This window comes from Ochotona curzoniae, unplaced genomic scaffold, assembly GCF_017591425.1.
Source record: "Ochotona curzoniae isolate NIBS_2020 unplaced genomic scaffold, NIBS_Ocur_1.0 contig_50, whole genome shotgun sequence".
NCBI lineage: Eukaryota > Metazoa > Chordata > Mammalia > Lagomorpha > Ochotonidae > Ochotona > Ochotona curzoniae.
Window position 1 is genome coordinate 4,735,832 of NW_024466446.1, and position 12,971 is coordinate 4,748,802.

The window sequence follows — 12,971 nt, forward strand, 5'->3', positions numbered from 1 at the left end:
CACGGGGCAGGGCAGCTCTGTGTTGGGTGAGGGAGGGATGCCCAGTCGCCCTTGAGGCTGTGTGTGTCCGCCAGCAGAGCTCATCTCCGATGACTCTGTTTCTTTATTGCATTTATGTTCTTTGATAATGCCACCACTGGGAAATGGATCACTCCTCACGTTGGCATCCTGGTTTCTTTCTCAGTGTGCACACTTGACATAATCAGTTTAAAGGCATCATCGAAATTGAATTTCTTTGCCAGAGACTGGACCGGGGCAGGGTAAGTCTCAGCTGATTTGGGGAAATGAGCAGTTTTCCAGGGACCCTGGGCGTGAAGGTTTTCTCCATTTTTTCTAAACCAGCTCGACACTGCTGGGAGAAGCGTGAGGGCAAAGCCAACACCAGCACAGAAGTAGGCAAAGGGAACAGCGGAGCAAAGATGCCAGGATCATGCCACACTTAGAATCTGCTGCCTCTGAATTTCCTGTTAGGTTGGCAATAAATAGCCTTATCACACGCGACCATCTGGTCAGGGCTTCCTGTTATATGAATCCAAGGGGTCATTTGATCCGATGTTCCAGCCTATGCCTGATTCACACTGCTATATTTATTGCTCTTCACAATTGTTTGTTCTGTACTTCTGTCCCCAGTTGTACAAGATCCTCGCCTCGAGCCTATCTCAGTTCCCTTAACCTTCCTTGTGTCCAACGCAACGTCCGGGACAAGGACATCGCTAGGTAAATATTTCTTGAGTGTGGGGGCAGTCATCGGTCCCAGTGGGTCAGACATCAATCACAATGCCCAGATTGCCTACCCGGCAATTTTATCTCATCCTTCACACTGTACATCTCCTGGAACCCGGGAATCAGTTTGGAGAACACTACGCCCACTTCCTGTTCCAAACCCATTTGCTTCTCTCCATGGCCCTAGCTTGTTCCAACCACTAAAACTCAGATTTGCAAACATGTGGCCTCACCCAGAGAAGCACTTGAAGTCACGCTGAGAACTGCTGCCAGTTCTCTCTCTCTCTCTCTCTCTCACACACACACACACACGCACACACACGTTAACGGGAAGCCCTCTGCTTTCCTGAAGTACCAAGCATGCCCTGTTTTGTCTCCAGGTGTGCACCGTGCTGGCTCATGGCACCTGGGGCACACCCGTGTGTGCAAGTACATCCAGCCCGCTGCCTGGCTTTACAGGCAAGCTGCCCCCGGCTACCAGCCTGCCTGGCACTGTGGGTTAGAGGCACGGGTGAGAGAGTTCAGGAAGCCAGGTGCCTCCACTGTCTGGTGCTGCCTTCGTATTCGCCAACACCTCGTCTTCCCCGAGGACTTCCTGGGCACCTCCAGTCCAGGACCAGTGGTGGCCTGCAGAGGTCTTCAGGGACACACGTGGTTTCTGACAGGAGACGCTGAAACAGCTCTTGTTTTTTAACTTGCTTTTTTTTTTTTTTTTAATCACATGCTGAAAGCGGAATAAACACATTCTTTAGTCTCAGTGTGCTGTGTGAAAACAGAAGCATGTTGATGTCCTTAAAAGTCTAAAACTTTACGGTATGGAAAAAAAAAAGGGTACAGGGGTTCCTGAACTTCCCTGCGCCCACTTGTCCCACGGTACAAGTCCACGTGGAATTCTGCAAAAGCCAAAGTCAGGCCTCCCACCTCCGCCTCCTGTCGCTGTCCTGGTACCCTGCCCGGCAAAACACACACACACACACACACACACACACACACACGGTCACGCACCCATGGGCGGAGAGACACATGGGTGATTTCACACGAGTGGACACACAGAGCTGGCCAGTCCAATGCCAGGAGCTTCTCCAAGAACATGGGCCATCCTCCACAATCCCTTTCCTCTCAAAAAACTCAAAAAAAGCTCCATCACTGAGGCTGCGCTATAAACACGAGTGGATCGGTGCTCCTGATCGTTCTGAGCAGATGGGCTCCAGTGTGGACACACGAGGAGGAGGAGGGCGTGCCTCCCGCGGAACACTCCCCTCTTCCTCCTCAGCCCCGGCGATGGTGCTCCGGTCACCTCTGAGACTAACCACCCACCAGCGCCATCTTTGAGTCCTCTGACGCCCACGCCACGCCACGCCCACACCGCCACGGCCCCGCCCACACCTCCGCGCTCCGCCCACTCCGCAGCGTCCCACGGCCGCGCAGCCACGCCTCTCCGCCTGCCACGCCCCTCACGCCCACGCCGCGTCCCGGTCTTCCCACGTCCGGCGCGATGGCCGCACCCGCCCCGGTCACCCAGCAGATCGTCGGCGGGGCAACCCCGGTCGCGACCCCGACCGGCCCCGAGCGCGGGCAACCCCTGGCGGCCGCCGTGGCCGAGCTGCCGGTGCTCGACGCGCGCGGGAGGCGGGTGCCGTTCGGCGCCCTGTTCCGGGAGCGGCGGGCCGTGGTGGTCTTCGTGCGGGTGAGCGCGGGCCACCGGCGGGCGCATCGCGGGGTGCGCGCGGGAGCTTTTGGGGGTGCGCGCCGCCCGGTGCGGTGCTGAGGCCAGCCCGAGCGCAGCTTCCCCGGGCCGAGGCTGCTGGGTCGCTGAGCCGGGGTGGGTGGGCAGCAGCTCGGGCCGCCTGGCCTCCTCCGCGCCCGGGCGTGGCCCTCCGGCGCGCCTGGCTAACTTGCGCTCCCGCCTCGTTGGCTTTCAGCATTTCCTGTGTTACATCTGCAAGGAATACGTGGAAGATCTGGCCAAAATCCCCAAAAGCTTCCTGCAGGTGAGTGTCCTGGGCGTGGGCAGCAGAACCCCTGGCGCAGGGCCACCTCGTGGAGGAAGGCCCCTGTTGCCTCCGGCCACTTTGGCGGAACCGGCAGACACCTGCCGTTTGTTCCTTGCCGCCACTTAACGGTGACCTGCACATTGTCAGATGTTGGATGCCAGTCGCCAAAAGCAAAGGACAGCACCGTGGTGTCCGTGCAACAGCTGTCCCTTATGCCGTCCGTGAAAGGTGCATGGTTCCCTTAGCTAAAGGACCGCACGGTCCACCTGCTAGGGCGGCCACGAATGCATCTTTCTTCAGCCTTCAACGGGGCTTTTTCCATGAAGGCACGGGGCAGGCTTTATCAAATTAGGACCTGTTTTCAGCCGGGCTTGTCCAATCAGGACCCGAAAGAAAATAAAGTTGTGGCGGTGATGAATGAAGTTAGCCAACAGCTAAACTTCCTGTTTTTTGTTTTTTGTTAATTGTGTTTTGGGGGTGGGAAGAATATGGAAGATTATTGCTTCTCATAAATTTGATTTTAAGATTCTTCCGCAGGTCCTTTCATCATTTTCTCATTGGCAATAATCGTGTCTTTTTATGATGTGTTAGTTTGATGTATATATTCGTTTTAAAGATGTATTTAACAGTCAGAGCCAGTTCACTCCCCAGACGGGATCCTGGGACTTGATCCAGCCTTATGTAGGTACAGGAGTCCTAGGTGCATTGGTATCGCCACAGCCAGGATGGGCGCCGTGCCCGTTTTTGATGCCTGTGGCGGTGCGTTCACGCTCTGCACCACAAGGCCAGCCTCTGTTTGATTGATATTTATAATGTACCCAACAAACCCATCACTTCACATACACCCCACAGTTGGCAGTGAAAGCATTTCCAGCCTCTTCGTAATTCTGACATATGTGGTGTGGACTTGAGTCACCTTGCTCCCTGAAGTGAGTCCCTCTGTGTACACTTGGCATCCCTTGGGTGGCATCTCGTTTCCAGCCCTCCTTCACCCAGCCTGGGGGGAGACCATCCTACTGTGGATCCATCCTACTGTGGATCCATATGCAGCGTGAGTGGGACCACGGGGTGCTTGCCTTCCTGTGCCTGGCTCATTTCCCGCCTTATCTCCTGTGCTGTTACGAGGTGACAGGAAAATCCCCTTTGACTAAATAGTAGGGTGCTGGGGCCCATTTAGTTACTTATTTATTTATTAATAATTGGAGAAGTACAGGGAGCACCTCTCTCCCATGCTCACTCACTTAAGTGTCTGACAGGGTCCAGGAACTCGGTGCTGGTCTCAGTGTTGGGGACAGGAACCCAACTCCTTAGGGGTCCCTTTGCCATCACTGCTACCCCCAGGATCTGTGTTGGCAGGAAGCTACAGACTGAAGTTAGTGCCGCAGACAGAAATGGTCCTCACCAATGAGTCCACTGTCAGGGGGCATGCGTGCATGTCCTTTATCCACGCCTCCATTATTGGACATTTGCGTTGCTTCCATAGCAACAGTGGTCCAAGCATCATGACTAACACAGCCATACACTTCACATTTCTCTCTGACGTACTGATTTTAATTGCTTCATGGGAAAGTGTAAATGCCTACCAGGGGTTCATGAAGTTCCCCTTTCTCCATGACCTCGCACATGCCTAGTAACCTTCACGCTCTTGAATAGCATCAGTTCTGAGGACGCCAGGTGCCACCTTGAAAGTATGACAGAGAGAGGGACAGAGCACCCGGCCCTCCAGAGAGAAGGAAGGTTCTTCCACCTGCTGGTTCACTCCTCACGTGGCTATCACGGCTTCTTTCCCCTACCTCTAGCTCTTTCAAGTAAATTTAAAAAGCGCTCTATTCAGGTAGAACAGTCACGTTTAAATCAGATGGTTTCTCACTGTTAAGTTGTTTGAAGTCTGATGGATTGATTTGAAATTCAGAGTTACAGAGAAAGGGAGAGACAGATGGAAAGACATCTTCTATCTGTTGGTTCACAGGTGGACACATCAACCAGGGCTGGGCCAGGCTGAGCCCAGGAGACAGGAGCTTCATCCGTGTCTCCCACATGGGTTCAGGGGCCAAGCGCTTCAGCTGCTTTCCTAGCGCATTGGCAGGGAGCTGGATTAGAAGTGGAACAGAGGGTACTTGAATTGCTAACATCAACTTCAGCCCCGTGCCACAACTCTGCAAACTTTTTGTATATAAACCCCTTGTGAGACGGACAGTTTTCAGGATATTTTCTCACATTGCCTGGGTGATCTCTTTATGTTGTTCATTCCTGACTCTGCCTAAGGTTTTCAGTTTGGTTCAATCCTATTGTCTAGCTCTCCCACGTGGCTGCAGCCCGAGCACCTGGAGCATCCCCGCTGCTTTCCCAGGCATCTCAGCAGGGAGCTGGATCAGAAGTTGAATACCCAGGATTCAGACTTGCACCCCAGCGGGACATCACATCACAGGGGACATAGCCACCCATTACACCTCAGTGCCCGTACTGATCTTGAACTTCATAGGAAGGGGATCACCTGAATTCATTAAGCATTGTAGATGCATTTCTTGATTTGACGCAGAGCGTTGTTGCTTGTTTCGTTCTCCTAGAAGCGTAAAGGCGGATAAAAGTGGTACTAGAATGAAGCAGAGTTGAGTTAGGGGAAGTTGTATAAAACCTATGTAATTCCTAGTAACACGTAATTGTCCCTTTTTTTTCCTCCTACAGGAAGCAGATGTCACGCTTATAGTGATCGGACAGTCATCCTACCATCATATTGAGGTAAATCTAGCAGATTGGGAATGAACCCATTGAATCTATTGCAGATATTAAAAAAAAAAAAGATCACATCTTTTGAGCCACTGAGTGTGTTAAATTGGCTGGTTAGATTATCATGAATTGTCAGCTCTTCCCTTCTCCTCAGCCGTTCTGCAAACTGACTGGATATTCTCATGAAATCTACGTGGATCCTGAGAGAGAAATTTATAAACGACTGGGAATGAAAAGAGGTGAAGAATTGTCCTCCTCAGGTGAGACAGAGTGTGTCCCAAGTAGAAGATGCTGGTGGTGCGTCTTCATGTTGATATAATGACATCATACAGGTATATGTGTCTCCCAGGAAACTAAATGACAGCTTCATTCATAGATATGCTTCTGTCAGTGGTCCGATCACACTGGACTAGAGATTGATGATCCGGGTGTAATGACTTAAAAAGCCATCGGCAAAGTACTGTTGAATGCAAAAAGCAAGTTGGATGTCAAAAAAAGATTTTTATCAACACAAAGGTCTAGAGAGAGAACTGTATGTAGTGACCGAGATTTTCAGAGATGCTGCAGTGTTTACGGGGGAAAGTGAAAAACTGGACTTTTGTTGTCATTTTTACATCTTATTTTGTAAATGAAAACAAACCCCTGAGTCAGAACTCAGTATCAGCGTGCCTCATGCCGTCACTGGAGTAAAGCGGCCTGCCATCTGGAGTCCGACTCAGGGGGGGAAAAGGCATTGATTTTTAAGGGAAAGTTAGATTTACAGAGAGAAGGGAAGACAGAGCGATCTTCTGTGCATTGGTTCACTCCCCAAGTGGACACAATGGCCAGAGCTGAGCCAATACGCAGCCAGGAATCAAAAGCTTCTTCCGGGTCTCCCACGCAGGTGCAGGGTCCCAAGGCTTTGGGCCATCCTCAACTGCTTTCCTGAGGCCACAAGCAGGGAGCTGGATGGGAAGTGGAGCAGCTGGGATACAAACCAGCACCCATATGTGATCCTGACGCATGCAAGGCAAGGACTTCAGACAACAGATTACTGCGCCAGGGCCTGCTATACTATCTTTAAGTCTATATTGTCTGATTGAGCTCTGGGACATGCAAACTGCGGACTTTCCTTTAGTAACACTTTGTCCTTCTCTGTCACAGTAAAGATGGCAGCCTGCAAGAGAACACACCTGCATGGCAAAGCAGAGATGTGCCTGATGCTCCAAGTGGAGACACTTCCAGACCTTAGGCCTAATGGAACCTAATGAGTTCTTCTAAAATAATTGTTTGAGATTTCTCCTTGGAAAGCGCTTGAAACTCGTAATTAGTCTCCAAATAGTCCCACTTGAAAAATTAAGGAATTGGAGAAACACATTGGAGTTGAAAATTAATGATATCCATTTATAAAAAGATTTTTTAAGTGAGTTTTTTTATGGACCCAGCACAGTAGCCTAGTGGCTAAAACCCTTGCCTTGCACATACTGGGATCCCATTGGGCACCAGTTCTAATCCCGGCGGCCTCGCTTCCCACCAAGCTCGCTGCTTGTGGCCTGGGAAAGCAGTTGAGTATGTCCCAAGGTCTTGGGACCCTGCACCCATGTGGGAGACCCAGAGGAGGCTCCGGGTTCCTCACTTTGGATTAGTGTAGTTCAGCTTTTGCAGCTGCATGGGGAGTGAATCATTGGACGGAAGATCTTCCTCTCTGTCTCTCCTCCTCGATATATCTGACTTTCCAATAAAAATGAAATCTTTTTTAAAAATGAGTCTTCAGCCAGCAGGTATAGTCCATGCTTAATAGTAAACATGGTTCCGTTGTTGACTGCGTTAAGCACCCCTTCCACTTGAGCTTCAGACATCGTAAAAGCATGAACCTCACTCTTGGCATGCGAGGACAGAGTTTGGACTTCTGAACTTGGGTTTTAAACACAGCACGCGGTGGAACACGGAAGTTCATTCTTTGAGTCGTGTTCCTAAGCTACGCAGCCCGTTATCTTGGTGAGTTGAATGTTCGCTGCCTTGTAAACATCAATGGAATAGAAGAGGTTGAAAGAAATTGGGAAATGTGAAGCGACCAGGCAGGACAAAAGCGGCTGTGTAGTCATTGAAATAAAAGACTGGAAAGCAAGACAAAAGGCAGAGGTTAGAGAGAAGTTAACTGCTAGAACAGAGGCTGTCCCCCCTCCGAGGGAGAGGAGGGGAAGGTGCCATCCCAAGGGAACTAAGGAAGGAAACGGACCAAGGGGGGAACAGGTGCAACGTAGTGGCAGGTTAGCAGGTTTTCTTTTTCGAGATTTGTTTATTTTTATTTGAAAGGCAGACAGAGAAAAGAAGAGATAAAAGGTCTTTCATCTGCTGGCTCACGCGCTAATGCCTGCCAACGGCCAGAGCCGAGCTGATCTGGAGCCGGAAACCAGGAGGTTCTTCCACGTCTCCCACGTAGGTGCAGGGCCCAAAGGCTTGAGCCATATTCCACTGCTTTCCTAAGCCATAGACAGAGAGCTGGCAGAAGCACAAGCGGAGCAGGCAAGACTAGGACTGGCACCCCTATGGAATGCCGGCACCACAGGCTGGGGGATAGCGTGCTGAGCCATGGTTCTGTCCCTAGCAGGTTTTGTTCCATTAAACACTTAAACCAAACCCAGGCTTCTTCCATCCCGTGCCTTTGTCCGGGAACAGGAAGGAACAATGGGAGCTGCTTAGGAGAAGTTTGTGGGATACTTGGGGCTCTCCGCTGCTGCCCTCCCGGGTACATTAGCAAGGAGCTGAACTGAAAGTGGAGCAGCTGGAACTTGAGCCAATGCTGACATGCCACAAAAATGTTTTAAAGGATGCAATTAGGTAAGAGACTAAGCCAAACAGCCGGGGAATTCAATCAGGAAGCACTAGGAAGGTGAGAGAATTGGGCAGCTTATGTTTTGCCTGAGGCAGAAATGCTCCAGATTCCCCATCACTTTCCCTTTTAGAGCAGTGGCTTTTCCCCTGGGACTCCTGTCTCTCCCCCCCCACACACACACACGTGGCGGCGTCTGGAGACAGTGTGGCTATTGGCATTTGGCGATGCCATACATACATGGCGTTGCGCAGGGCAGAGTCCACTGAGCCGACGTGTTGGGAATGAAAGAGGAAGCCACATGCCAAGCCACGTGTGACACTCCAAAGGATTTCTTTTTCCAAACCTGGAGCCAGGCCTGCCACGGTAACAGCTCTAGACGGTTCTCTGTATTTCAGGCCAGAGCCCCCACATCAAGTCCAGCCTCCTCTCGGGCAGCCTCCGGAGCCTGTGGCGGGCAGTGACGGGACCACTCTTCGATTTCCAAGGCGACCCAGCCCAGCAAGGCGGAACCCTCATTGTGGGTCCAGGTAAGAGGCCAGGAAAGCCGAGGCTGGGCAGCAACATGTCCACAGGCCACTTTGCTCACGTGGTGGAGGACCACGTGGTCGGAAGGAAGCTGTGCTTTTGTTTGAAGATTCTGTTGATTTGAAAGGCAGAGTTAGAGACAAGAAGATCTTCCATCTGCTAGTTTGCTTCCCACATGGTCATACCAGCTAAGACTGGGCCAAGGGCAGGAGCCAGGAGCTTCCTCCTAGTCCCCAATGTGGGTGCAGAAGTTCAAAGACTTGTACCATCCTCCACTGCTTGTGCAGGCCACATTAGCACGAAGCTGGACCAGGAGTGGAAAAGCCCGGACTTGAACTGGCACCCATATAAGAAGCTGATATGGCACCAGTAACTCTACCTGTTACATCACAACAACAGCCCCAATGATTAAAAAAAAGATTTATTTATTGTTATTGGAAAGTCAGATTTACAAAGCAAAGGAGAGACAAAGATCTTCCATCCGCTGGTTCACTCCCCAAGTAGCCACAATGGTCGGTGCTGAGCCAATTTGAAACCCAATCCAGAAGCTTCTTCTGGGTCTCCTACATGGGTACAGGGTCCCAAGGCTTTGGGCCATCCTCAATTACTTTGCCAGGCCACAAGCAGGGAGCTGGATGGGAAGTGGAGCAGCCAGGACACGAATCGGCGCCCATATGGGATCCTGGGCATGCAAGGCGAGAATATTAGCCACTAGGCTATGGCGCCAGGCCCCAGCCCCAGTGATTAATTTTTTTTATTTGAACAGATCCAAGGATTGTAGATAACTAAGTATATTATAACTGATTACCTTAATGTTGTACAGATGGCCTAATCAAATCAGTACCGGAAATGAGTTTTTTGAAGTGAGTTATTTATTCCATTATTATGTATGTTTATGAAATGTGATTCATTGGCTCAATGTTTATGTTACTTCTATATTTCTGCCTGCCTGACAAGACATTTTATTTACTTATAGTTAATAAACTCTAACAAAAGGTCATACTTTAAGGATCTTTCCTCTTGGATCTCATAAACCATTAAGTGTGGCTCTGATTTAACCATAATCCCTGTCATCGTTTATTACCATAATTAGAGATTATTATGGCATTACACAGAGAACATGATGGGTCCCAGGTAATTCATTTTTCCCTTTGGACTAGTCTAAAGTTGAAAAGCTTCCCTGATTCCAGTAAGCCACACGTCAAGTGAATCCCTCGTGTGTGACACGCGCACCTGAGCCTTTGGTTCTCTTGCAGGTAACACCATCCACTTCATGCACCTCGACAGGAACAGGCTGGACCACAAGCCCATCAACTTCGTTTTGCAGCTGGTGGGAGTTGAGCACGTGAATTTCACAAGCCGCCCTTCAGTGCTGCATGTGTGACTAAAGCCGCCCAAGGGGCCCCGGCACGGAGGCTGATGCGCAGGCGCAGTGCTGCACGCAGTGTGGCACCTGCTGGCTCGGCCGTGGCGCTCGGGGTGATCAGATCTTCCACCCCGGTGGCATTGTGTACCGAGAAGTAGCAGCTGTCACAATGCCCTGGATGTTTTTGGTTGTATAACTTCTACGGCTTTACACAAAATAACAAGTATACACGAATTCAAAGGAAAGCTGTAAAAGCTACGAAGTTGCGCGTATTTTAATTTTCTTACACCATGGTAAATCCATTTGGTGAAAGATCTTTCTTATTTTAGTCATTAAATCATAAATTAGCACAACCGAATATTTAAGGGGAAGAAAAAGCGACTAGGAACCATTTCATTCATTGAAAAGAGGACACATCAAACTCTAAACTTACCCACATTTTTACAGATCCAGGATTAATATTTTTGAGTATACAAATAAATACACCAACATACTGCCAGTGGGTATCTCGGTGTGCAGCATTATGGGGCTTTTTAACAATAACAACAACGAAAAATCATCATTGATAACCAGAAGTTTCATTTCCTTTAATTCTTGGACTCAAGGCCAGAATTTTAATCCCAGATAGAAATTGATACCTGGATCACGTTTTCTGCTCTTTTTTGTTTCTCACGGTTTCTAGAATGTGTCTGCTTTGGGTGAGGGGAGGGGGAGCCACGAGAACCTCACAGGGCAGAGATGTTCCTAACAGAACAGCCTCCACAGAAGTACCAGTCACACCAGCAGACTGTAGTCCCCACATTTCCAACCAGGTGCTCCACGCACAGGAAGTGTGCCACGCCAAGCGTCCCACACGGACAGCACCTGGCCTGTATCACCTGGAATTTGTGATGGTGGAGAGAGGAGAGTGAAAGAGAATAATATTTCCTCTGGGACCCAGCACAGTAGCCTAGTGGCTAAAGTCCTCATCTTGCACATACCAGGATCCTATATGAGCGCCAGTTCTAATCCCAGCTGCTCCACTTCCCATCCAGCTCCCTGCTTGTGGCCTGGGACAAGCAGTTGAGGATGGCCCGAAGCCTTGGGGTCCCGCATCTGCGTGGGAGATCCAGAAGAAGCGGAGGGCTCTGGCTTTGGATCAGCTCAGCTCCGGCCATTGCAGTCACTTGGGGAGTGAACCAGAGGATGGAAGAACTTTCTCTTTGCCTTTCCTCTCTGTAATCTGATTTTCCAATAAAAATAAATTAAAAAAAAAAGTTAAAAAAAATTTGCTCTTGATATTTGAGATACATTTCCAATATGGTCAGTGTGTTTTTTGAATGGAATTTGAAGACTACTTGTTTCAGTCTCCTCCAAGCATACTAAAAGTTAAAAGTTTTTGCTGCTTCTGACCCTCAGTGTGCCACAGTGCAATGGCTGCTGTCACCTCTTCTGTTCTAGAATCTTAGTCTATCTTGTTGCGAAGTGTCCCAGAAATTCTGAGGAACCGTGTAACAAAATCAAAATACTGCTAATTACTAGCAAGTATAATAACTTCTTTGAATTGGTAATACTTTCACATAAAGCCTATTAAGTCATAAAAAAAACAGATTGAAAAGTATCCAGATATTTGAATGTATTTTCATTGCCTGTCCATGTTTTAAGGCAATAAAAAAATGAAAATTGTTAAAATTTTAAAATGAAACTGTCCTGCACTATTTTTTTTTTTGATAGAAGCCGGTGACCCATATTCCTTAAAACTGCCGAGTCATAAGCTTGCACAGAAATTGGTAGAAAGGTGCAGAGCGGCACAGTGTTTTCAGATAAATAAGTGTTCTCTGTGTGGCTTCAGGGAGGTACAATTACATAAGCACAGTGCAGTGCCCAACTGCCTACCCAGACAGATGCGTCCAAGACACAGGGCAGCGCGAGCATCCTCCCGCGTCCAGTGCTACCCTGGGCTTGACATTCTGAGATGCCGTCCTGCAGCAGGCACATAGAAACAGCATAAGACAGCAAGAAACATCTACATAGTCAGCATCCCAGAGCTAATTCTCCACCCGGCACCCCGCCAAGGACTTCACAGCATCAGCTCTGTGGGGTTGGTAGCGTCAGCATTCCCATTTCTCAGACAACTTGGCGGGGAAAGTGAAGAAATCCCCGCAGGACCACAACCAACCAGAAACTAGGCTGACGATTAGGTTAGGAGGAGTTCAAACTGGAAATGTGAGAAGCCTCTTCCTTGGCCAACTCAGAGCTAGTTCGAAGACTTGTGCCTCATACAATGCCAGCGTCCCATGTGGGTGCCAGTTCAAATCCTATCAGTGCAATTTCTGATCCAGCTCCCTGCTAGTGGCCCAGGAAAGCAGCAGACGGCGGTCCAAGTCCTTGGGCCCCTGCACCCATGGGGGAGACCCAGAACTGTCTCCTGGTTCATCAGCTCAGTGCTGGCCATTGTGACCATTTAGGAATGAACCAGCAGGTAGAAGGTACCTATCGCTTCCTTTTTTTGTAACTCTGACTTTCAAATAAAATCATAGGTATTAAAAAAAAAAGGGATAATGAGACAAATTTTGTTACTTGGATTAGTCAAAATACAAGAAAGGAAGATCATAGGTTTAACTTGCCCATGAAGTGCATGCAAAATTTCTAAATTAAATGTTGGCAGGCTGATGAAATTATGTAAAAAGGATTTAATCTATTACACAGTAGGGTTCGTCCTAGAAATGCAGATTTTGTTTATAGTAAAAATGCAGATAATTCACATTGTCCTAAGGAAAAGATTTAAATTGTTTAGTCATTTCAAAAAACAGAAAAGCATATGATAAAATTTAGCATTTCC

At 49.0% G+C, this 12,971-nt stretch overlaps 1 protein-coding gene across 1 annotated transcript; it reads left to right on the forward strand.

Annotated features, from left to right (window-relative positions):
- The first annotated feature begins 2,193 nt into the window (after positions 1-2,193).
- PRXL2C (peroxiredoxin like 2C) lies at positions 2,194-10,696 on the forward strand. Its single transcript, XM_040988860.1, has 6 exons — positions 2,194-2,410; positions 2,646-2,714; positions 5,403-5,456; positions 5,599-5,704; positions 8,655-8,786; positions 10,041-10,696. The coding sequence occupies exons 1-6, from the start codon at positions 2,219-2,221 to the stop codon at positions 10,166-10,168; spliced, it is 681 nt and encodes a 226-aa protein (XP_040844794.1). The 5' UTR covers positions 2,194-2,218; the 3' UTR covers positions 10,169-10,696.
- Positions 10,697-12,971: the final 2,275 nt, after the last annotated feature.

Bases quoted from the DNA above. Each gene is read 5' to 3' on its own strand.
- PRXL2C (XM_040988860.1), top strand. From the start codon at position 2,219: ATGGCCGCACCCGCCCCGGTCACCCAGCAGATCGTCGGCGGGGCAACC. The intron at 5,457-5,598 runs GTAAATCTAGCA...CCTTCTCCTCAG, and splicing joins CATCCTACCATCATATTGAG to CCGTTCTGCAAACTGACTGG. The intron at 8,787-10,040 runs GTAAGAGGCCAG...GTTCTCTTGCAG, and splicing joins AACCCTCATTGTGGGTCCAG to GTAACACCATCCACTTCATG.